The 25722-nt window shown below is 41.0% G+C and overlaps 3 protein-coding genes across 4 annotated transcripts; 1 reads left to right on the top strand and 2 right to left on the bottom strand.

The window, feature by feature from the left end:
• Positions 1 to 3106: 3106 nt before the first annotated feature.
• LOC127104749 (uncharacterized) lies at positions 3107 to 7960 on the bottom strand. Its single transcript, XM_051041916.1, has 2 exons — positions 4637 to 7960; positions 3107 to 3769 (listed from the first exon to the last, which is right to left on the bottom strand). Exons 1-2 carry the CDS (start codon positions 7958 to 7960, stop codon positions 3107 to 3109), a joined length of 3987 nt encoding a protein of 1328 aa, XP_050897873.1.
• Positions 7961 to 16201: 8241 nt separating this feature from the next.
• LOC127133006 (organelle RRM domain-containing protein 6, chloroplastic) lies at positions 16202 to 18376 on the top strand. The gene is made up of 4 exons (XM_051061710.1): positions 16202 to 16551; positions 17055 to 17123; positions 17280 to 17386; positions 18156 to 18376. The coding sequence occupies exons 1-4, from the start codon at positions 16245 to 16247 to the stop codon at positions 18237 to 18239; spliced, it is 567 nt and encodes a 188-aa protein (XP_050917667.1). The 5' UTR covers positions 16202 to 16244; the 3' UTR covers positions 18240 to 18376.
• Positions 18377 to 18849: 473 nt separating this feature from the next.
• On the bottom strand, positions 18850 to 22647 carry LOC127132980 (protein REVEILLE 7). Of its 2 annotated transcripts, none has more exons than XM_051061708.1 (7): positions 22428 to 22647; positions 22075 to 22172; positions 20805 to 20936; positions 20546 to 20657; positions 20390 to 20451; positions 19836 to 20264; positions 18850 to 19743 (listed from the first exon to the last, which is right to left on the bottom strand). In XM_051061708.1, exons 2-7 carry the CDS (start codon positions 22084 to 22086, stop codon positions 19093 to 19095), a joined length of 1398 nt encoding a protein of 465 aa, XP_050917665.1. In that variant the 5' UTR covers positions 22087 to 22172; positions 22428 to 22647; the 3' UTR covers positions 18850 to 19092. The 2 variants fall into 2 exon arrangements, with proteins under 2 accessions (XP_050917665.1, XP_050917666.1); XM_051061709.1 differs by having other exon boundaries at positions 22075 to 22138; positions 22428 to 22641.
• Between the last annotated feature and the right edge of the window lie 3075 nt (positions 22648 to 25722).

The raw sequence follows: 25722 nt of genomic DNA, 5'->3' as shown, positions 1-25722 counted from the left end.
GTGTTGGTCTACGTGCCAAGTCCTATAAAAAGGGGTTGAGTAACTTCATTTCCACCTTTTTTTCTCGCTCATACGTTCACCGGAGTTCTCCACCTTCTCTCTCGTTTGCTTGTTCAACCGTCTGGACCGCCGTCTCCGCCCGTCCTCCTATCTGAACCACCGTCTTCTGCTCGGACACCACCGTACCCCTTTCAACTTAACTATGTCAGGTATGATTTTCCACTGTGACCCATTCTTTTTCCTTGTTGTTTTCTGTCAAACGCATGCTATTTTTGTAGAAATGTGGTTAGGTTTAACTTGGGAACAGTGTAGTGGACTGTAGGTGTATATTAGATGGTAGAAAATAGGGTTGGGATCCTACTGTACCGGGCATAAACTTCATATGCTGGGCAATACTTGCATAGGCTGTATGAAGTTTGTGCCCGGTCTCCATAGAATGCGCGCGCCACCGAGTTGAGCGCGGTTAGTGTCCGTCGCCGCTACGCCCTTTCACTTGACCTGCGGTGGAAGGGTGGATTTGATATGACGTCGAATTCACTCTTTCTGTCTGCGTTTCAGGTGCTACCGGGCGCTTACGACCGAGGAAGGAAGATTCTGGGTCCTCCACCGAAGACGCGACAATCGCTCGTCTCCCTGTCGGGGATGGGAGTGTCCGAGATGGTACCGAACACGCCTCCTCTTCCGGGCAGGTCGACTTCTCCTGGGTTGCGGATGAGCCCTTGGAGGAGGAATCAGACTTCTGTGACGAGGCCATCACTGCTCACGCTATGGTCGAGACCATAAGCCGGGAGGATCCACCAAACTGGTATTGCTGCGCCCCCAAGGAAGAAGACCGCATTTGTCATCATTTCCGGGGAAGCAGTTCACCATGTATGAATTTGCTTTTCGTGAGGCGGGGATTAGACTGCCCTTCAACTCCTTCCAGATGTCGGTCTTCAAGTGGCTCCGGCTGGCACCGTCCCAACTACATCCTAATGCTCTCGCATTTATGCGGGCATTCGAGTTAGTTTGCCAGTTCCTCGGCATTGGTTGCACCCGGGCCCTCTTCTTCCACGTTTTCCATCTCCAGAGGTCCGGTTCCCGTGGTCGCCACAGTTGGGTTTCTTTCAAGCAGCCCGTGCGTCTGTTCAAGACGTACGAGGATTCTGTTCGCCATTTCAAAAGCCGGTGGTACGTGGTGATGCCGATTACCCGGGCTGCCCTTCACTCTCTATACTACTATCAACGGGAACCCAACGGGGAGGAGACGCTGATGTCGAAGATACCGCTGAGGTGGCAGCGTGATCATTTCGATCTCTCCACGGCGCATTACCGGGTCAAGTACGCGATGCTCGGCGAGGAGGATAGGCTCGCGTACAAGAAGCTGGTCGATTACGTGCAGAGCTTCAGCTTGGCGTTCTGGGCGAATCGACAGGGCGTGCCCTACCTGGATGAGGCCGGGGAGCTAATCACCGAGACGCGTTATATCAATACGAAGGCTCTGCTCGAGTGTGATACCGAGGAGGAAGCTCTGGCGTTATTGAGTAGGCAGACTTTGTTTAGCTTTTTATTTCTGTTTATGACTTCGGTCGCTAATGTTTGTGTGTAATTTATTTGCAGGTGCCATGCCCAATGCTCGCGATCGGGTGCTGAAGCTAGCGAATCAGGTCGGCGCTCCTGACCGGGTGCCCAAGAAGAAGAAGAAAACTGTGGCCCGTGTCTCGGAGACTGCTGGCGATGCCGGGGTCGGTCCCTCGCAGGCGGCGAGCGTGATTCCTTCCTCTCCTCCTCGGTCTAACCCGATCAACATTCCTGATAGCAGTCCGTCGCCAGCGGCTTCCCCCCTCCATAAACGGAAGCGTCCGGCTGGGCCTCTCGCCAGGTCGTCTCCAGGAAGTCCGAATGGACCGGGCAGCTATCTTCTACCTCCCTGCTATGTGGAACGGTCGTTCTTCAAGGCCGAGGAGTCGATTGTTGTGCCTGCGCCTGAGGCCAAGGCTATTCTGGACCAGGACGCTGCTGCCCGGAGAAAAGATCTGGCCAGGGATATTGCTGCTGTCATCCGGGTGATGGAGACGGCCATGGTTATGACCGACGCTTCGGTCTCCACCGCCTCGCTGGAGGATGCCCTTTTGCAGGTTCGGACGGAGAAGGAAAGACTATCTAAAGATCTGTCGGACTACAAAGAAGAGCATCAGCTGCAGGAAGGGCTGAGCCAGAAGTTGGAGGAGGCGGAAAGGGAGAGGGACCAGTTGAAGGCCGCTAAGGCGAGGTTGGAAGAGCAGGTGGTCGACCATCAGAAGCTGAGCGAGGACAACGCTGGCCTACGGGCTCAGGTTGAGTCTCTCGAGGGAAAGGTCCGTCCTCTGGCAGATGAGACCGAGGAGGAACGCGCCCTCGGTTCGCGCGGTGAGCTGCTAGGGCATATTCGGACTCTCAACCAAGATCTCGTGGCCTGCTTCAAAGAGGGTTTCGACAATGCTGTCGAGCAGCTCGGGCTTCTGAACCCTGAGTTGGTGACAGAAGGGTCGGCCTATAACTGCTGCGTCCGGGATGGTGAGATTATCTGCCCGTTTGAAGCGGAGGAGGAGCTGGGGGGAGAAGAAGAAGAAGAGGATGAAGAGGTGCTCCGAGCGGAGTCTTAGTTTATATGTTTTAGTTATCATGGCCTGCGTGCCTTATGTATTTTGGCCTTCGGGCGTTGTAATATGGCCTTCGGGCGTACTTGGCTTCGGCCGCTTTTATCGTTTCTAATGTATGAATATTTTCGTTATCATTCATTGTGCTCGTTTGTGTTTGATACTTGTTTGTATGAATTCGTACTCTGCTCGACTTTGTAAATCTCCTCGGTTTAGGGAACCGACGAAGTGTCGGGCTTTGTGCCCGTGGGTATCGAAGCCCGGGTCCGTTGTTCGAACCCTGGTCCCGAGGCTTGGGTCCTCCCATCGCGAGCTGGGTGCCCTGCCAGTCTTGGTACTTCGACGTTGAGTCTTGGTCAAGATCCCAACCGTCGGGGAGGGTTGTGTTTGTTATGTGACCCCGGATCGTTCCCGGGTCTCGTGGTTCCTCCCTGGGGTTTTGGGGACGAAGAGCGTGGCCGTACCTGCCACGTCTCCCCGTGGTGTACTTAGCTGTAATATTGTCTAAGTTTTTCTGCGTTCCATGGTCGAGCGAGTTGTTCTCCTTGTAGGTTTTCTAGGTAATAGGCCCCGTTGCTCGTTTTGTCGCGGACGCGGTAAGGGCCTTCCCAGTTGGCCGCCAGTTTGCCCTCTCTCGGGTTTTTCTGGTTTCTTCTGAGGACCAGGGTGCCGACCTGGAACTCTCTTTTTATGACTTTCGCGTCATGGCGTAGTGCTATTTTTTGTTTGAGGGTTGTTTCCCTGAGAGCTGCTTCGGAACGTATCTCCTCGACTAGGTCGAGCTCGGCTCTAAGGGTCTCATCGTTCATTTCCTCGTCTAGGGGCTCCTCTGTCCTCCTCGTTGGCGTCCGTATCTCCACCGGGATGACTGCCTCGGTGCCGTAAGTTAGTCGGAACGGGGTTTCCCCGGTGGTAGAATGTGGTGTCGTGCGGTAGGCCCATAGGACGCTATGTAGCTCCTCGACCCATGCCCTCTTTGCCTCGCCGAGTCTGCGTTTGAGGCCGCGTAAGATTACCCTGTTGGCCGCCTCTGCTTGCCCGTTCGTCTGCGGATGCTCGACAGACGTGAAATGCTGCGTGGTGCCCAGGCTGGCGACGAAGTCCTGGAATCCTCCGTCCGTGAATTGTGTCCCGTTGTCTGTGACAAGTGCCTGGGGTATACCGAACCGAGCGAGGATATTGCGTTTGAAGAACCGGAGAATGTTCTGCGCGGTTATTTTAGCCAGTGCCTCCGCCTCGATCCATTTGGTGAAGTAATCCACCCCGACGATGAGGTATTTATTCTGATATGATCCGGTGACGAAGGGCCCGAGGATGTCCATGCCCCACCACGCGAAGGGCCATGGGGAAGACAGCGATTTGAGGTCGTTCGGGGGTGCGAGGTGCATGTCGGCATGTCGTTGGCATTTGTCACATCTTTTGACGTGCTCTTTCGAATCGTTTTGCATGGTCGGCCAGTAGTAGCCTGCTCGAAGGGCTTTTCGTGCGAGCGATCGTCCGCCGAGGTGTTGAGCGTTAATTCCCCGGTGTATCTCTCCAAGTATGTCGGGGACTTTCTCTTCTTCGACGCATTTGAGTAGTGGGATGGAGAATCCTCTCCGGTAGAGTTTGCCTTCGAGGAGTACGTACGAGCATGCGCGTCGTTTGACAGTGGTCGCCTCTTTCGGGTCAGCCGGGAGTTCGTCTCGTGTGAGGTAATTGTAGATGGGTGTCATCCAACAGTGGGCATCTCCAATAGCGTTGACCTCGAGTGGAGGCGGTAGTTTGTTGATGCTGGGCCGAGGGAGGATTTCTTGGATTACTGATTTATTCCCACCCTTTTTCCTCGTGCTGGCTAGTTTGGAGAGAACGTCTGCCCGTGTGTTGTGCTCGCGGGGTATGTGTTGAACTTCCCATTTTTCAAATCTATCAAGTTTTTCTTTGACGAGGGACAAGTACTCGAGGAGGTTGTCGTTCTTGGTTTGGTATTCTCCTCGCACTTGTGAGGCCACGAGCTGGGAGTCGGTGGATATTTTTACCTCTTTTGCTCCCAGGTCCTCGGCTAACCTCAGGCCTGCGAGGAAGGCTTCGTATTCGGCCTGGTTGTTTGATGTTGGGAACGCTAGCGCTAATGATACCTCTATCAGGATCCCTTCTTCATTTTCGAGGATGATCCCGGCCCCGCTGCCTGATGTGCTAGAGGCGCGATCGACGAAGATCGTCCATTTGTGGGCGCTTTCTGCTGGAGTCGGGCAGTGGGTCATCTCCGCGACGAAGTCGGCCAGTGCCTGAGCTTTCAAGGCTTTTCTACTTTCGTATTGTATGTCGAATTCGGAGAGTTCTAGTGACCACTTGAGCATCCTCCCGGCCATATCCGGGCGCCCGAGCAGCTGTTTGATTGGCTGGTCGGTCCTCACCTTTATCGTGTGTGCGAGGAAGTAATATCGTAGTCTCCTCGCTGTGTTGATGAGGGCCAGGGCCACCTTTTCGATTTGCTGATATCGGAGCTCGGGACCTTGGAGTGCTTTACTCGTAAAATAGACGGGTTTTTGTCCTTCGTCGGTTTCTCTTATTAGAACGGCGCTGACGCCCTCGGTTGCCACGGATAGGTATAAGTATAGGGTTTCCTTTTCTGATGGCCGTGATAAGACCGGGGGTTGGGACAGAATCTTCTTTAGATGGAGTAGCGCTTGCTCGCATTCATCGGTCCAGTCGAAGGTAGCCTCTTTGCGAAGGAGTCTGAAGAATGGCAACGCGTGCTGGGCGGACTTGGCGATGAAACGGGAGAGTGAGGCGAGCACTCCATTGAGTGACTGGATCGATTTTTTGGTTTTCGGGGTCGGAAACTCCGAGAATGCCCGGCATTTGTCGGGGTTGGCCTCGATCCCTCTTTCGGTGAGATAGAAACCGAGGAACTTGCCTGCCCGGACTCCGAACGTGCATTTCTCGGGGTTGAACCTCATTTTACACTGTCTCGCCTGCTCGAATACCTTCGTAAGGTGTCGAGCATGGGTTATCTCCTCGTGTGATTTGACGATCATGTCGTCCATGTACACTTCGAGCATGTCCCCTATTTCGTCCTTGAAGACTTTGTTCATCATGCGTTGGTATGTAGCGCCAGCGTTCTTGAGCCCGAACGGCATCACGTTGTAATAGTAATTGCCCGTTGGGGTCATGAACGCTGTGTGTTTCTTGTCTGCGGGCGACATAGGGATCTGGTTGTATCCACTATATGCGTCCATGAAGGACAAGAGTTTAAAACCTGCAGAGTTGTCAACGAGCGAGTCTATATTAGGGAGGGGGAAAGCATCTTTCGGGCAAGCCCTATTAAGATCAGTATAATCAACACACATACGCCATTTTCCATTATTTTTCTTAACGAGGACTACATTAGAGAGCCAGGTTGTGTACTGGGCTTCAGAAATAAAATTTGCCTCTAAGAGGTCTTTTACAGCTCGCTCGGCAGCCTCTGCCTTTTCGGGCGATTGCTTGCGTCTACGCTGTGCTATGGGCTTGGCCGCCCGGTCTACAGCTAGCTTATGACACGCGATCTCGGGGTCCAGCCCGGGCATTTCTGCGGCATTCCACGCGAAGAGGTCGGAGTTCTCTTTGAGGCATGCTACCAGCTCTTCTCTTGTTTCCTCGGGTAGTCCCTTACCTATCTTCACCGTCCTTTCCGGATCGTCCCCAAGAGGAATGAGTTCGAACTCCCCGTCGGGGATTGGTCGGACCGGGTGTTCGAGAGAGCGTTCCTTGGGGAACCTCCCCTCTTCGGTCTCGTCCAGCCCGATGCGACAGTCGAGGTCGATGGCGTTGACTCCTCGGGCAGGATCCTCGGTCTTGAGTTTTTTGTTGTTGCAGTTGCTCTTCGTGCTGACTACGGCCTGTCCTTTTACTGCGGCGTCGTAGCATCGTCGGGCTGCTTCGATGTCACCATGGATGGTGACCACACGTCCCAATTTGGTGTAGTATTTCATCTTCAGGTGGACGGTGGATGGGACCGCGGTGAGTTCGGCCAGTGTCGGGCGTCCAAAGATGCAATTGTAGAGAGACGGACAGTCTACGACCAGGAATTGGGTTTTGACTTCCCTGGCCGTTTCTTGTTCGCCGAAGGTGACGAGGAGTTCAACATATCCCCACGGTCTGGTTGTTGCTCCGTTGAATCCTTGGAGATCTGATCCGACGTAGGGGGCTAAGTTGGTCTTGTCTAGCTTCAGAGTCTTGAAGAGGTGGACGTACATGATATCCACTGAGCTGCCTTGGTCGACCAGGATGCGTCGTACGTCGAATTGGGCCATCTTTGCCCTTATCAATAGTGGGATGCCCGAGTTCGGGGATCCGCCCGGGAGCTCCTCCAGGAAGAAGGATATCGGGTTGGATTTTCCCCGGTATTTTATCAATGTCGCTTTCTGCTCGGGGGCAGTCAGTAGGAGTTCGTCGAACTTACGTTTGACGGAGAGGGCCGCGGATTCCCCGTTAGTTCCTCCTCCTGATATCACCAGTGTGGTAGGGAAGTCTTCCCAGGGGCTGAGTGCAGTGATCTTGCCCTCGGGCAATGGTTCGGGGAGGAAGAAATCTTCCGGTCGTGACACGCAGAGGGCCACTTGATGGGGAGAGTTGCCAGGGGGTGTGTCTTCCCGGGGTCTCTTCTTCTCTGGCTCGTCGTGTCTGGGAGCTTCGTTCTTCCTCGTATACTGCTTCAGGTGCCCCTCTTGGATTAAAATTTCTATCGCATCCTTCAGGTGGACGCAGTCTTCGGTCACGTGCCCGTGACTTCTGTGGAACCGGCAGTACTTTGATTTGTCGGTGTGGGGCTTTGGTGCAGACGGTTTTGGGAACCTGACCCTGCCCTGCTTAAATTCAGAGTTGATACATTCTGCGAGGATGCGCTCTCGAGGAGCCGTCAGTAAGGTGTACTCGCTATATCTGCCCGCGGGGCCTCTTCCTTCCCGGAGCTCGCGAGGTCTTTCTTCTCTTCGTTTGTCTCCGTTGCGACGGGAAATGCTCGTGTCCTCGCGTTTTGAGTGCTCGGTCTCCCCAGCGTTACGTCCGCTGCGGGCATTGTGTGCCACCTGCTTTTCCTCGTATCTGATGTAGGCTTGGGCTTTATGCAGGAGCTCGTTTAAGGTGCGGGGAGGCTCGATCCCTACGGCTCTGCTAAGTTCACTGCCGGGCAAGAGACCTCTCTCGAGGAGATACTTCTTCATGTGCTCGGTGGTATCTACCTCGACAGCTTCCTGGTTGAATCGCTCGATGTATGAGCGCAGTGTTTCATTCTTCTTCTGCACTATGGCTTCAAGGGTCGCCTCCGTCTTGGGGTGACGACGGGAAGCTGTAAAGTGCCTGGTGAACATGGACCTCATGACTCTCCATGACGTGATGGACTCAGGGGCCAAGCTTTGTACCAAGCCATGGCCCCTTTCCTGAGGGTCGTTGAGAACAGTCGGCATTTGAGGTGCCCGGTTATATCATTGCGGTAGTCGAGCATCGCGTTGACGTTGTCGACGTGATCGTCGGGGTCTGTAGTCCCGTCGTACACAGCTAGATTTGGTGGTTTCTCCATGCCTTTGGGGAGCGGGGCTTCCATTATTGCCCGAGATAGGGGGCAATGCGAATCTTCCTCGTCGCTCCTTAAGGGAGACAGTTCGTTGTTGTCGGGGCTGTGCCCGCGCCTTGGTGATGTTCTCGCTCGACCACCGTCACGACGGGCGCGAGCCCTGCTGGCGTGGGGTTCGGGAGAGCGACGTCCTCGCTTCTTCGTTGGCTCCGAACGTTGTTGTATCCTACTCACCGGCTGGGGCCGGGCCTCTTGTCGTTCGGCTTCGAGGGCCATGATTCGTTCGTGCTGCTGGTGGAGCATAGAACCGGCCTGATTGAGGGCATTCACCATGGCAATCATTACGGCGTCTCCTTCAACGGGAACGGGAATGGGATGAAATGTCTCTGCCCCTAAATTGTGGGCGTGAGAGGCATCTCCGTTGTTTTGGGGCTCTGGAGACGGGGTGGATGGATGACCGTCCCGAACGTCCGCTTCATGGGATGGCGGGCCGTCGTCCATATTGTAGTTGACGAGGGGACGGCTGTGATCGCTATGTTGTTCTCCGGCCATGTTGGAAGGACAGAAACAAATGAGCTTTTGATCCTCGTTTGATGAAGATGGGGATAGCTAGTTCCCACAGACGGCGCCACTGATCTCACCTGATCAGGAGGGCCTTCCAAGGTCTTGGTGAATGGGCCGGAGAATGAAGTGAGAGGGGGGTGTACCTGCAAGGTGCTCCAACGCTTAAGTCAGAAAAGGTACAGAATGAGGTTATCAGAGTGTGAGTTAGAATACCTGCCCCTTTGCCATGAAAGGGGTATTTATATTGAGCCCCCAGCGCTGGGCCAAGGCTCCTAATGGGCTGGATTAGCTAGGCCCAAGGAGGAGCTGCCAGGGGACGCGTAAGAAGCGTTAAGACCTAGACCAAGGTCTGCCCCCTGGTCCAACTGCCCCTATCCCTAAGGAGACAATATAGGGGAGTTGGGTGACGTGGTGAGTGAGATGCCGTTATGGCTCTGCCCGACACAACTTAGGTGTCCGCGACGTGGGTTGACGATGAGTGGATGGAGATCATATGAGGAGGACCTGCTCGTTGTCCGACACGTATTTAAGGGGCCGGGGAGACATTCTTCGGGCGGACGGTCGTTCGCCTGACGTGTCCTCGTGGTCGCTTGGACACGGTCGTTTGGACGTGGGCTTGGCGAGCATTGGGCCGTGCCGTGCCTAGTGTCATGGCCCAGTCCAGAACAGTACGATTGTGACTTAGCTGACGGCATGAACTACATAATCTAACCATTTTGTTCGCCGTATCCATTTCGGTTCGAATACGAGTGTTGTTTGGGCGGCCCTTTTTCTTCCTTCGCATAACTTCGTTGTGCCAGATGATGTCCCCTTGATATTCTGGCCAGTAATCCTCTTTTGCCACTACGGAAAAACTAATTTTGTAAACATTTGATAAGTTGCTGACTTTGTAAAAGTCAGATAATAAGTAGGATGGATCCCTTCGAACCTTTGAACATCTCGCAATGACATGGGAGCAGGGCATACGAAAGGCTTGGAACTTTCCGCAGTCGCACCAACCTCTATCTAGTTCCACTCTATATTGTCCCATCGGCATGCCCTCATTATGATCCATGGACTCGGTAACACTATACCAACCTTTAGTACATTCAAACACCGTGACCACGTGTGTGTTTGATTTGGAAGCTTCATGCCTAATGAATTTCATTGAAGCATCACTAAACAACTGCCCAGATTGCAACACTGAACTCCATTTGGAACGTCTGGTCTCAAACAGCTCCCCTAGCCTGAAATATGTTGCCTGCACCAAAGCGGTTATAGGTAGGTTAGGGATGCCTTTGAAGACAGAGTTCATTGATTCCATAAGATTTGTTGTCATGTGGCCCCAACGTTGACTGTTATCGTATGCCTTAGTCCACTTCTCCAATGAAATACTGTCGATCCATCGTACTACATCTGCGTTTGACAATCTTATTTCTTCGCGGTAGTGTTTGAAAAAAGGTTCTGATAATGCGTAACCTGCATTGATAACCTTCTTCCGCAACGTTTTGTCTTTGATCTCCCACATAAAATTTTGAGCAATATGTCTAATACAGAAGACATGCATAGAAGGAGGATCTTGTCAGCCATTATCAATGTTATTATATGCACTGATGATTGAAGGGTGTCTGTCAGAGATCAAACATAAGTTAGGTTGAGGTACAACGTACAATCGGATATTTATTAGGAAAAAAACTCCATCCCTCAGCAGTCTCCCCTTCAACAAGGGCAAAGGCGATTGGAAAAATGTTATTGTTGCCATCTTGTGCCACTTCCATCAGTAACGTTCTTTTGTATTTCCCGTACAACCATGTACCATCAATTTGTATAATAGGTTTACAGAAAGAAAAACCTATGATGCATGGTTGATACGCCCAGAAGAGACGGTGGAATATTTCATTTCCAATAGCACACGTCCCGTCTGGTGTATACGCGGACAACGTTTCCAACTTGACAATAGTCCCTGGAGCATACTATTTTAGAGCCAACAGGTATTTTGGAAGTTGTTTGTAAGAATCCTCCCAATTTCCATACACTTTTTCAACAACCTTTGTCCTAGTTATCCAAGCCTTCCTATATGATAGAGTGTAGTGGTATTGTGCTACAATATGCGAGATTATTGTACTCGCCTTTAACAACGAATTGTATCCAATGACAGAAAATATTTCATCGCATATTAGCTGAGAGCTAAGTTTCTGATGGTCTTGCATTGGGTTTGTGAGCATGCATGTGTGAACTGGACCCATGGATCCAATCTCTAAAGAATCACTCCTCTTTCGATACGAAGCTGGCAACCTGAAAAGGTAGTGCTCATTCGGACAATAAATTTTGCACCTCAATGCATTAGTTCTATCAACTCTGAAATCAGCTGATAGTTCCATGTAAAACTTTTTAATGGCTTTTGCACAATCTTCTTTTGTGCGAAATGTATCTCCTTGTTTCAAAGATCCTTGCATTTTCACATAAAGATTGTACCATATATCTGATGAAGGTTCATCGTAACCCAAATTCAACCTTGTCATGTGTTGAGGTAGACAGTATACATGATTAGCTGGTAATGGCTCCTCTTCTTCATCAATGTTCACCATTGAATTAACCAAAATCTCGACTTCTTCTTCTTCATCATCTACAACATTCACCTCAGCTTGTTCGTCGTCATCAGTTTCACAAAACACTTGTGACTGATCAATGAACTGACACACTTATTGTTATTGTGGTAATATATACAACTCTATATCGTTGTACCCATATTGTTTGTGACTGACAAATATATGTTGAACATCGTCATCATCTCGAATCTTCTTCTGATAAAACTTCACCTAGTTTTCTGCAAACCAAACCAGATTTTTATAGATGATTTGGCCCACAGGACTGCACTGTAATTTCTTTTCTATTCTTTGTTTCAGATGTGAAAATTTTGATCTTCGGTTTATTGTAAACCGAGTTACCTCTGTGTTGCGAAAATAAAAACCGAATAATTGATGCTCAAATATTTCACCTTCGGTATGGGCACTGATCATGTAATGTTGTGAAGAAGACATTTTTTAAATCTAACTTTAATATTTCTTTTGATATGTATGGGTACTGAAGGTGAACACATTGAAATGTTATTCACATGCAATTAAATAGGGTAAACATTGAATGCGTTGATCACGCAATTCATCTGCACAGACAAGACAATGCAATGAAAAAAATCCATGCAGAGACAAGATAATATAGTGCATGTGCCTGGTAGAATCTCTACACACACAAAGAATGCGCCTGCACATAAGGAATCTCACAAGAATCTCTGCCCTAATAGTCCAAAGCAGGCGCCCATTCCCTATGCACATAAAGCAACCTAGACACCAATAGCATGAACGCCTCTTCATTGCATGGCAAAATTCACATGCATGCGCCACTAGTCTTGGCGCATGTGACCTTGCATGTGAATATTGCATGCATGCGCCTAAGGCTATGGCGCCTCCCACATGCATGCGCCTAAGGCTTAGGCGCCTCCTCTATTTTGCCATGCACGCATCCAATCACATGTTGCGTAGGTTGCAAACCTAGTAAAAACTTCCCCATCTATAAATAAGACATCAATTCACAACATCTCATCATCTGTAACACTATCATTCAATCTCTGCAACACTCTATCTTTACCACACTCAACCTCTGCAACACGCAATCTCTGCAGTATTATGTCTCTGTTGACTATGGGTGATGAACATAGAGGAACACTCGACAATATCTCGACATTTGTATGTTATTACTCTTTTTTTTACTTATTTCATATTTATTTCGTATATCTTTCTTATCTATGTTTTTATTATATATTACTTCTTCTTATTTTATTTCTTACTTATATTTTATTAGGACCCAAAGCGATTTCGATATCGTGTACATGAATATGTACCCCACGATCCTTTGATAGAACCATATATTAGAGGATGTGGATTTGGAAATCTCCTCAACATAGTCTCGTACTCGGTGGACTACAAATTTATTCTTGCTTTGTTGGAGAGATGGAGACCCGAGACCCACACATTTCACCTTTCTTTCGGTGAATGTACCGTCACACTTGAGGACGTATACATGTTGTTGGGTATACGTATAGATGGTAAAGCCGTGAATGGTAGAGTTAACCAGGACAACTCTATTTGCAATGAATTATTAGGTTCCCCTTTGTGTGACGACCAAACTGAGGGAGAGTCATCCGATCAAGATAGGGGGCAAGGTATAAATTTAAAATATCTTAAACAGTATTATGCGAGTATAATCTTGTCCGAAGAATCAACCGAGTACGAAAAAATAATTAAAGCTCGGTGTTATATTATGATTTTATTTGGTAATTTTTTTATTTCCAGAAAGTACTGGTAATACAATAAATATTATGTATTTACCATTGTTACGCAACATTAATAAGGTAAGCACATATAGTTGGGGTTCAGCTGTGTTGGCCCATCTATATAGTGCAATGTGTAAAAATGTCAAAAAAAATACTTGTACTTTTTATTCATGTGCGTATTTGCTACAAGCATGGGGTTGGTCAAGAATACCGTCACTCGCGCCGGTAAACGAGAAACCATTCATATTCCCGTTTGCAACAAAGTAAGTTTAAAACTTTACCATATAATTAATTAGACTTTATATTACTATTAACTGTACATAATATTTATCAATTGTCTATGATCTAGGTGGTCAATTAGAGGGATGAACTACAATATGTGTCTGAAACACGTTATAGTAGTTTATCACAATCTATTAGATCACATTGGACCCGACGATGTAATACTCCTACACAATTCTATTTTAATTTAAACATACTTATCAAATTATTTATCATCTAATTGTGTCGTATTGTTGTACAATTTATCTAGAGGCCATATCTAGATCTTAATCATCAGGTTAACCATGATGATGTTGCAGTTTGGACAACAAAGACACCAATTATCCGGTTCACTACTGTGGAGATGCACCAGAGTGACCGGGTAAAACTGCAGTTCAGCATGCATCAACAGATTCCAGAACCTCCGACGTGTTTGGGAGATTGGCATCAAAAAAGAGTCGATGTCCAATGAGGTTATTCCGACTGGAGAGACTTCGCAAAAGAGATGTGTCTTCATTGGAGGAATCAACGACAACACATCTTAAACGAAGCAGTCATACATAACTGACTCATTATGCACGTGGGTACCATTCATGAACACTCAGGTTTATCTCGCTCCTGATCCCCACCATAGGACTAGAGTAAACCAAATTGTTACCATCACCATATGTAACATTGATTGATTCCTACCTGGAACCAGCTACTCGCTTCTGATCCCCACCATAGGACCAGAGCACACCAAAATTGGATCGAAACCCGTACATCATGATGCATGACTCTTAAATAACATGCATTATCACAACAAGGTTCACCAAAAGGATTCCCATACACATCTCACCATTTATGCATCACATCACTCATCATGCAACCATCAATTCATGTTACAATGTCAATAACATCAACAAACAACAGTAACTCATCATACATGGTTCCACGACATTCATTCATGTCACTTCACCCTAAAACAACAACACACCATCATGTTCAATATAGCAATTCACTAATTAATCAAATCAGCCATCACAACATCTCTACAGTAGATAATTGACTGATATGAGTGCAACTTAGCATTAAGAAGCATATAATTTTGAAATAAGTTAGAAAAGGTTTCATGCTTGAAAAATAAGTTTTTAAGTGAAAAAGCAGTCCATGTGCCGACACATACGATACATAGGTCGACACATAGAAGAAAATTTTTCCTGTGTATCGACACATACGAGTTACATGTCAGCTCATATACTTCAATTTTAAAGCCTATAACGTTATGTTAGATGTGCCGACTAGATGTGTCGGCTGCATGTGCCGACACATGACCTTCATGGGTCGACATATGACCTTCATAGGTCGACTCATACTACGATATTTGCCCCAAAATCAGTTTTTAAACCATCCAAACACTACCTCATGTGTCAAAAACTTATGCTACAAAAATCCATCAAATAAATCTAATTTCTCATGGTTATAGCTTCCTAATTCATCATTTACTCCATAGTTTTCATGAATTAACATCATATTACAACATATCATCATACTCATCATCTCTAAATCACCAATAACGCAATCAAGATCAAAATCTTCAAACATCAATCAATAACATAATATCATCAACAACATCAAAACAAAACATATGCGTACATGGGGTACGCGAATTTCAAACCAATTTCATCATACAATCAACAATTATAAAATAAAAATCAGAATTGAGATTTAAAACACCAAATCCTAAGGAGGTTAAAGGTTCCTCCATCTACCACACATGCTTTACACCTAATTGGTAGTCTTTTCTCCCCCCTTACTTGATTTTCAGGAAAAGCCCTTTGATCGTTAGAGTTCTTCTTCAACCTCAAGCCCTTTCTCTCCCTCTTTGCCTCTTTTGTTCAAACTCTCCAAAATATGTACTGACTGTCTATGAAGTTCTCAAATTTCCTATTTTATTCCAAGACCTAATTTCTTCCAAATAGACTTTTCCCTTTTTACTCTCCAACTTATCCCTACATCTCTTTCTTATCCTTCTTATTTTCCTTAATTTCAACCTTGCCCTCAATTTTTCTACACATCTTATTTTCTCATTATTTAATTAATTAATTCAAATAAAGTATTACTCTATAATATTATTTATTCTAATAATTAATTAAAATTCTAAATAATTTCTAAACAAATATGTCAAACTCTTACTCTCCATACCCATATTTGACACTTACCCCAACAAACATACCATAAACATTTGTTAGAAAACAATGCCTTTTTATCAATTCTTTTTGAAATACCATGGATTTCTTCATACAAATCAAAAAACTCCAATAACTTGTAAAAAAAGTCCGCTATGAATTCATGTAAAATTCCACAATATATGAAAAAAGATCCAATAACTTAACAATTTTGAAAAACTGAAAAAATTGAATAACAACAAAACAGTAAAACCTCAGTCAAGGGGAGTGTCGGAAATGACGGGAGAAATAGAGAATTAACCTGACACCCCAAAAATTAAGTCTAACCCCCCACGTATTTTCATAATTCTCAATATGTCCATTGAAAAATTTGAGTAAAAAATACGAATAAAATTTTCAATAACATAACAAATTTCCGATAATTCCTTTTAAAATTTCCGATATGAAAATTTTATGTATTTTATCAGAGATTTCGAAAATTTATATAGTTTATCGAAAATTTCAAAAATTTTAATAATATAAAAAAAAAATCTTCAAAATTTCAGATTTTTTAATTGGAAATTTAAAAAAAAATCCGGTATTTTTTTGTGAAATTTTCAACGCAGTAGAAAATTTCAAAAAAAAATTAATAAAAATATAAAGGTAATATGAATCATATTGTAGGGTGTCAGATTCAAGTAAAAATGTCAGGAGAAATGTAAGTTTTTACCATTTTTAAGCCCTATTTGTTCCGGCCCATATAAACAAAAACTTAACTCTTTCTTAGTTTCCTTGGCATTGCAAAAGAAATGGTTACTCCTACTGCTATGACTAACATTCTTGTTGGAGTACCTTCTCTTTCTCTTCCTTCATTTCACTTGCCAAATTCAAATATTTTCACTCTCAACTCCAAAATTAAGACCCTAAACCATAAACTTCATCTCAATTTCTCACAAACCAACCACACAACAACCCTATTTCCATCTTCCTTATCATCATCAAAATCACTCAGAAACAGAACTAGTTGTTACGTGTTGTCTTGTCTTCCTCCTGCTTCTGAGTCCTCATCCTCCAATACTACACCCTCTTCTACTTCAACTAGGCTATATGTCAGTGGTAAATACTAACTGCTTTTACCCTTTTCACCCTTTTATTTTTTTCCTCATCTACTTAATCTAGAACTTGGTTGCGGTTGATAAAGATTGAAACTTTTGTTTTTTCCGTTTATGGGTCTTGCCCCAATTGGGTTGTAGTTTTGATCTATATCAACAATTTTACTTCTTTGTAACAATTGGAGAATTTTGTTGAGGGCATTCTTATTATTTGTGTTTGGATTGGTGATATAGGGTGAAAAGCTTTGTACTTAATTCAGCTCTAGTTGATTTGGCTATGTGTTTTGTTTGAGTTTTGGTTTCAACTGTTAATCATTTTAGGTGTATATTCTTTTGTCTTTTACCTAGCAAGAGTGTTTGTTTATCTAGTAAGCATCTTATCTGTACTGAGTTTCATTGCTCATGTATCTTCTGTGATTACTCTTGATTCAATATCTATCTGCTCTCTTTTTAGAATCAGAATTTGTTTTTGGATTTCTTTGATATGTTGTTTCATGTTTCTTTAAGGGCTATCATTTCGAACAACGGAAGAGAGCTTGCGAAATGCATTTAAGAATTTCGGTCAACTTGTGGAAGGTAACAGAAAATTTCAATCTGTTTGTTTCACTTTGTCTTGTAAGTTGATTATGATTTAAATTTGAAGTTTATCATGCATCATTCATTTGCCAATTTTAATGGATTTGTTAGTGACGGTTTTCGTTTCTAATGAAGTATTGACTTAACTATGAGCAGTCAATCTTGTGATGGATAAAGTTGCGAATAGACCAAGAGGGTTTGCTTTTCTTCGTTATGAAAACGCAGAGGGATCCAACAAGGCTATAGAAGGAATGCATGGAAAGGTATGATTTTGATGTTTCTTCTGTTAGAGTTGTACTACAACGTTTCGCGGTATTTACTCCTTACCAAAACTTATAATGGCTATATCTCAGGTTTATCTTACAAATAAGTATATTATTATGATTATATTTAGGTTGCAAACTAATCAAGAAATTGATTTCAGTTGTGAAAATTTGGAAATCAAATGCTTAAATCATTTGTTTACTTTGATACTATCTTGAAATTTTGCTCACCTTTTCTGACGTAAGGTTTAGAATGTTCTATTATTATCTTGATGTTCTACCGCTGCAAATTTGAATCCTTCCTTTAATTTTCTTCTTCATAATTGCTACATTTAATTAGCATGAATATGGTTTAAACTAGCCATGGTTATCGGTAAATTGCGAATAATGCAATCATACAAAACTGAATCCAATCAATATGAGTCTCTGTGTGATTGTGTGTATCTATTTTGGATGTGAATCTCGTTTAAAGTTTCAGTTCACTATGATGAATTCGACTTAAACTTAGTGTAATCAACCAAATTTCCTGTGTCGACATTGTATAGATAGCCACTTTTGTAATTTGATTTATGACTTGGTACTTAAGTTATTTTGAGTTTTGTACATGTCATACCATGTTTATAATTTTGTTATATCCTTTATCGTATTTTTATTAGCAATGTATCTTGTGATTCGAAAACATAAGTGTTATGTTTCATGATTTGAATTTCAATTTGATAACTAGTACTCGTTTAAGCTATGTTTGACAAGATTGGAAACACTTTTATAGTTCCTGGATGGCAGAGTCATATTTGTGGAAGTCGCCAAACCAAGATCAAAGCAACGACAAAGACTCAATCAGAACACTATGTAATCATAGTAAACTTCCATGTTATATGAAACAACTTCATCCGTGTTTTGTCTACTTCTGTAATAAATTTTGCTGTAATACCTTTTGTTGTTACATTAGTGTATTTGAAGAGATTACAAAGAATTCCCCTTTTTCTGTAATACCTTTTCTTATATATATATATATATATATATATATATATATATATATATATATATATATATATATATATATATATATATATATACACACACACACTAAAGAATTCCCCTTCAATTGCTTATATATTTACTAAAAAATCACATTAGCAATAACTGCCAAGAGATTACAAAGACCTACTGCATAATTAAAAATTTTTTTCATGGTAGTAGTGTTTTTTTACCTACAATTTGACATGTGTGGGTGCAAAAAGTGTCCATTTGGACGTTAGTAACTGATAATAGAAGTGGATTACAATTTTTTGGTTAAAATCATTGAGCAAAGAGCACCAGCATGTCCTTGGATTTCTATAGAAATTTGTCATAAGATAAAAACATATGCTTCCTTCATGGACCTCAATCATTGATTCAACCATGCAACTATAGATACATAAAGTTGCCAAAAAATGGAAGAAAAGTATTGAATACACAGAAAATAACAAGAAATTTACTGGTATATATATGTGTAGCTATTTACTGTGAAATGAAAAAGCAGAAGAATTATTAGACATCAAGTGAACAATATTCATATTACAAAACATTTCAAAAAGAATTGAAAATCTGAGATACTTAACAATTAGAAACAATTAGATCACAGCTACCAAAAATCAGTTCCTTATTCTCAGCAACTTTTTTCTTTGACAACCATAATGAACATTGCAAAAAAAAGGAACAGAAAGCTATGAACACACACGAGCTCTTTGCGCTTCTCTTTCTTCCAACCCAACAATTAAAGAATTTTCGTCTCTTTCAGATAAACATCTTTTATATGGTACAAACCCTCTTCCAGATTTCTTGAGGAACACTCCTTCATGATGATGATGTTTTCGGCTTTGAGTATCGTCGGTATCTGATGAACTGTTCTTGCTTTGATTTTCCGTATCACAAACTGATCCGGTATTAGAACCTGTGCAAGAACTTTCCTCCTCTCGAGTTCTCACCTTCAAACAAGGCCTGAGAGGCACAGGACTTAAAATCTGATGATTGCATGGCTTGAGGCTCAAAGCGGGAAGACCTTGGTACAAACTCCAACATGGTAAAGATGATGCGCATTCACCGCCGCCGCACGGATTCTCCTTCGGTTGTTCCATACTGTCACAATTACCACTACACATGCCTAGTGATAGTCGTGTAACAAGTTTCTCTGATTCCTCTTCTAAGCCAACTTTCTCATTCTCAACAATTTCATCAGATTTGATGTCTTCTACTGTTTTCTGAGTATCAACCATAGAGACTGTTCTGCCAAACAGTTTAATACTAGTGATGTGTGGCATATCCGCAGCATCTTCCTTGAAACATTGAGTTTCTTCCGAAGAAATAATCTCGGGCTTCTGTGGTAACATGAGAATTTCAAATTTCAAAATCACTAAAGTACCGTTTGGCTAAATCATAGAATATCATTCAATTTATCATATTATCATACCGTGCATATAAGTGGTTTTGAGTCGGTGGATAAAGGAACTGAAGCTAGAGTTCCTTTCTCTTCCTCCTCAGAGGATTTCGATGTCTGGCAATCATTTTCTTTTTCAAGAGGCGACAAGCTGACCGGGTGAATCTCGGTGGTACAAGAGTTTGGAGAAAGACATCTGTTAGTCTGCTCAGAAAATGCTGCTGACCCGAATGCTTCCGAGCCAAATGCAGATAGTACCGAGGTTGGAGATTGGGTGTTGTTTTCTGCAACTGACAGGTTAACGGATGGAGATGTTTCTGAATCATTCGGGATGGACTGTCCTTTGAAAGAGTCAACTGACTTGCGAGGGTATGGATGAAGAGGCTTCCTCTTCGGCCGAGGAGGAGGTATGTCGATTGGCTGAATCGGACTTTCAGCGCTGCCGTCAGGTTCCCGCACAACCTGAAAAATACATCTTTGCGTTAATTATGTTATTAATTAAAGTATCAATGATTAAAGTCTAAATCTATGTTTATAATCTTCATTTTACAAGTGAGAATTATCTACAAAAATAAAAATATATGAACCTTAGAGAAAAACTTTTGAGCATGGCTTCGAATCTGAACAGCAGTTTTCGAACCTATATGTTCTGCATGAAGATTAAAAGGACTTTATATCTAACTCGAATACATGGAATATCATTTATTGTAAATTAGCACAACAAATTTTTACATAAATTTTACCTTCAATTTGACGCCAGCCACGGCCATATAACTTCAAAGCCTCAACGAACTTTTGATGCTCTTCTTCAGTCCACTTCTCCCTTTGTTTTGTGATGGTATACGGTTTCCTCGCCTGTTGTAAATGGAAATAAATTTCAGGACAAAAGTGTATTTCTTCAATTGGGAAACAATCAATCTTGTCGATCGCAGATAACTAAAAATAACGGTCTGTTCAAATTTCGCTACGCAAGTGTTGATTGTGGAAGGAAAGTATAACAACCTTGGGAGTCTGGTCGTTTCCAACAGAAGGTATATCCTGCGGCTTCACAACATTTTCAGACACCGCTCCACCTTTGGAATGACACTTACTAATTGTGCCGATTATAGTTGACTTTGTGCCTTCAACTTGATCCTACATTCAAAGATTTGAAAAACCATTCAACAACGGAAAAAAAAAATTGAAAACAAAAGATAGACAAGGGATTGGGACTAATTTCATGATGAAAGAAATTGATGCTCACTAGAATATGTTTGGTTTAAAGAAATTGATGAATTCATATTGAAAGTCGAATCGAAAGCCTCTTTTACTATGAAAAGAGGAAAAAAGTCTCCCGAAGAGTGGAGGATTGAATGTAAGATGGATGAAACCTGCTTCATACCAAGCAGCAGCAAGTTAAATAGACCTAAGTTTTTAGACGTCGTCGCGTTCAAATCTTGCATACTAACTCATGCAAATACACTCGCAAAAACCAAATATTCATTGATATTTCAGTAAGAACACTGTCGAAGAATGTTATACAAGAAAACGATCTTATGAGGCGTTTCCAATGACCAATGCATAACATACTCTTCTCTAATCAATTTTAAATAGATTGTGTTTGATTCTGCGGTGAAAAAAGTTGATTCTGTAAAATTGATTCTGACTAAAATTGAGTTGACAATATAGTGATTTATATTTGGATAAATTCTTGCAAAAGTGAGTCAACAGTAGTGTAAAAATCACGTTTAGACTCAAAAGCTAAAAGTCCTAGCTTCAAGTAGAAACAAAAAACATGTCAAAATCAATTCTAGATATCCAAAATCAATTCTAAGTTTTAAAACCATGAAAACTTACATAGAGATAATCAATTCACTCAAAATCAATGTTGCAGATCAATTCACTCAAATCAAGTTTTTCACCGCAGAACCAAACATACTCGTATCCGAACTAAACTCTAGGGAACAAACAAGGAATCAAATGAAATACTAGTTTTCTATAAATCAACCTTATTAAGCTAAGAACTTCACATAACCAGAATGATTCAGCAGATGATTTCAACTTCTTGCCAATGTTTTAAAAACCAGCTTGATGTTTGGTTCGGTTTTTAAAACATCGTTTCTTATAACTTTAGATGCTGATCAAGTTATAAAAATGAAATACTCTACAAAAACAAAACACAAGAACCAACCTTGTATTTTCAGACAATGCAAAAGTATGATTAAAAAAGAAACATCAAAGGGTATTCAAAACAAGCTCAAGTTTGAACTGTTACTTATCAAAATTAAATTACCTTAATATCCATTGTAGCAAAATCAGAGTCAATCCAGAACACCCTAATCTTCACAGATACAAACCTAATAATAAAAGCCTCCACCAATCAATTCACACCTAAAAAAAGTGAATCTTTTTGTCAAAAAATAAAAATAAAATTACATAATAAAATCCACAATCTCTTGATTTTTCTACATAATAGTAACAAACAGCTCATAGAAAATTCTAAAAATAGAAACTGACAAAAAAAACTACAAAACTACCATTTTACAAATCAGATCAATCAGATTCTGAATGTTGAGAACTTCTTCAAAGCAAATAAAAAAAAATCATTTTGGGAAAGAAACAAAAAATGAGAAATTAGATATATACCTTGTGATTTGAGCTGAAGCAACCGATTTTGTGAGAATCAATTTTCTTCAACTAAAACGTAAACTTTCTCGGAAAAAAATGATTTTCCGAGAAAATAAAAGTGACCCAGATGAAGAATTTGGAGAGAATGAGGCAATGGTAGAAGGTGTGAGTAGAGAAGGGGGAGAAAGAGAAGAACGAACAGAGATTATAAATTAAAAAATGAAAAAATAAATAATTAAATAAATAAAAACCAAAAACACGACAGCGTGACACGTCAGAGTAAGAAAATATTTTGTTAGAAAAACGAAAAATGAAATGAAATTTCCATGGAGAGAGTTCGAGAAAACCTATGATTTTGTGGCTGAGAATGGTCTAAGACAAAGGACACGTGGCGCGTTGTTGTGATGTGTTCTTTTTAATTGGCAAAAAAAATAAAAAATAAAAATAGTAAATAAAATTTGTGGGTGGTTCAGATTTTTTATTTGTGGAAGAGATTAGTGCAGAGAAGATAATTGAGAAGATATTTTTTTTGTTGTTTTTTAGTGTCCCTTTTTTGACTTATTAATTATTTTGTTGTTTCACTCGCATTTATGGCACGTGAATCTCACTCGCTGTTCTTCTCAGGGTTAGGTACTAATACTAGAGGATAATGATAAAAAAAATAATTAAATCAAAATATAAATAAGAAAAATATGACTTATATATATATATATATTAGATTTTTTAAATTTATTGAAATTCTTTTAAATTAAAAATAGCCAGAGGTAGTATAGTCTATGTGGTCCCTGCCTTACTCTTTCATACTACGCTTTATGGCCACGTCAGCTTCCACTTCTTCTTAGTTTACTGTGAAAGCCAACCACTTAATGGTTCTTATCTTCATTTTGATCCTTTTCTTATTTATTATAATTATATTTAATTAATTTTATAGATATATCCATAATATTTTAGATATTCCCCTTTCAACTCCTAGTTACAACTAGCACAATTTATAAGTATATATAAAAAATTTGCATTCTCATGCTTAGTGTGATCACTTTTTCTAATAAATATTTCTGTGGCATTACACAATATACCTTTAAAGAAAGTGTTGGATTTTTTTATTATGAATATATAAAATTCTAGAGGCTGAGTCACGTTGAATTTGATAGAAATAATTATTTAATATTATAATTAATTTTGAATCAAATTAATCGATTTAATATATTAAATATTGATGATAAAAATAAAAATAAAAAATATATTTTATATATAATATAAAAATTTATTAATATTAAATTATCCAGTACTTATGCCCAAAATAATATATGAAATCACGTTTATCATTAAAAAGAATTAAACTCTAGTATTTTGAAAAAAAACATTTAATTATAATAAATTTACACTTAAAATGCTACTTAAGCGGTAAATATTTGTTCTTGTAATTTATTAGATTCAAATATTTTTAAAATATAAAACGGTGATTAGCACCACTTTCATGAATGAGTATTTTCTTATTAAAAATTTGAATTAATTTAACTTTTATTTATTTGATGTATATTAATAATTATATCGGATTAGCATAGAAAATTAAGATTAAAATGGCATCACATAATTTATATATAATAAAAAATATTTTGGTTTTAAAATAAAAATATGTTAAAAGAAATAAAAAATGGCGCAGTCAAATCACGACTTTCCATTTTTCTTAATTGAAAGTCATTGATAAGAGTCAGAAACTTAACACCAATTGTGAACAAGATGTGTTACAATTGATTAAAAAAATGAAGAGTCAATTTTATGCGATACAAGTAAATTGTTTAATCTATGAATTGGCACGGGCTCCACGTTTTTTTATTCACCAAATTTTTATTTTTTATTAGAATAATTGATCTCATAAAAATTTAAGTTTAGCCAATGTTAAGAAGTTCTCTGTACACACCATGAGATGAAAACATCCTTTTGAAGTAATATTACTGCAATATTTATGGTTTTATACAAAATCAAGAATTATGGTTGGAAAGTTGAAAATTGTTTTCGATACAACTATGTGACAAAAGTGTCATTTAACGGTTGGTTTAATTTATCATTGTTCATTATATAACTAACTATTCAGGTGTAGAATTTAGGTTCACTATCTTTAAGGCGGATTGGTGGATGATGGTGTGAATGTCAGAGTCTTGTCGTCCCGATTCGACGCTAGAGTGTACTTGCAAACACCATAATGTTCAAGTCAATGGTTATGGGAGGTAAGAGACATTTTAGGGTTAGTATCTTGAGTATTGGTGGTGCAAATCTTATATATCATGGAAGTTGTGGTATACTCCCTCCGTCCCATATTATAAGCAAATTTCACCTTTTTAGATTCATTAAATAATTAATGTATCTGATCTATATAATAAACCAGATACATTAATTATTTAATGAATCTAGAAAGGTGAAATTTGCTTATAATATGGGACGGAGGGAGTATGGATGAGGTTGAATTTGAACATAGTCTTTTGGCTTTAATGTATTTCGTCTATGTTGGTGAAGCAGATGATGTCTGACTTTTTAAGTTTGAGCTTAGATCCTCACTTTTAAGGATTGCGATAACAATTGTAATGGTTAAATATCAATTATATTGTCACTTAATCTAACACGACAACGTTGACGTTTCGAGAATATTAGAAATTATAAACTTAAATCCATTCCCAAAGTTTAGTTTGTTTATCAGATAAATTTTCACATATTAAAATTTAAAAAAGAATTTAATGTCAATTTTAGTCTAAAAATTATAAAATGAAGATTAATTCATAAAAATTGTAAGAACGTTGATAAATATTGATATCATGAATAACAAAATTATGTATAATCCCCATGTTAAAAGTTATACATTAGATTATAGATAACTACATCTTATTCTCTAACCAAAGATTTGACAATAAGGTCTTTCATATGATTGTTGTGATGTCTTAGAATAATTAGAGTCTCTATTATTTTATATATGTTATATAATTTTATTTTGGCATCAATATAGACTTTATGTTATGATTATAACAGAAATAAAGTTCTCGAGATTATTATTATTATAATCATTTCTGTATCATTTATGCAAATATTGAAATCACAATTTTAGTTTGACCTCGTAAAGGTTTCAGTTGGATCAAATGAAAATATACATGATTTAGAAAACAAGGTTTCACTTTGATCTCATAAAGTATTCCATAAACTTTTACACAATTTCAATAACAAATTTTTTGCTACCTATGAAACATTACAACCACAACAGGTCTTCTTGTAACCCCCTGCAAGATGGCGTAAGCCGCTCTTCTAAATCAGATTTCACGCTTAG

The sequence above is a fragment of the Lathyrus oleraceus genome, chromosome 1, assembly GCF_024323335.1.
Source record: "Lathyrus oleraceus cultivar Zhongwan6 chromosome 1, CAAS_Psat_ZW6_1.0, whole genome shotgun sequence".
NCBI lineage: Eukaryota > Viridiplantae > Streptophyta > Magnoliopsida > Fabales > Fabaceae > Lathyrus > Lathyrus oleraceus.
The sequence above is the reverse complement of the archived record's forward strand: the minus strand, read 5'-3'. Positions and strand labels throughout refer to the sequence as shown.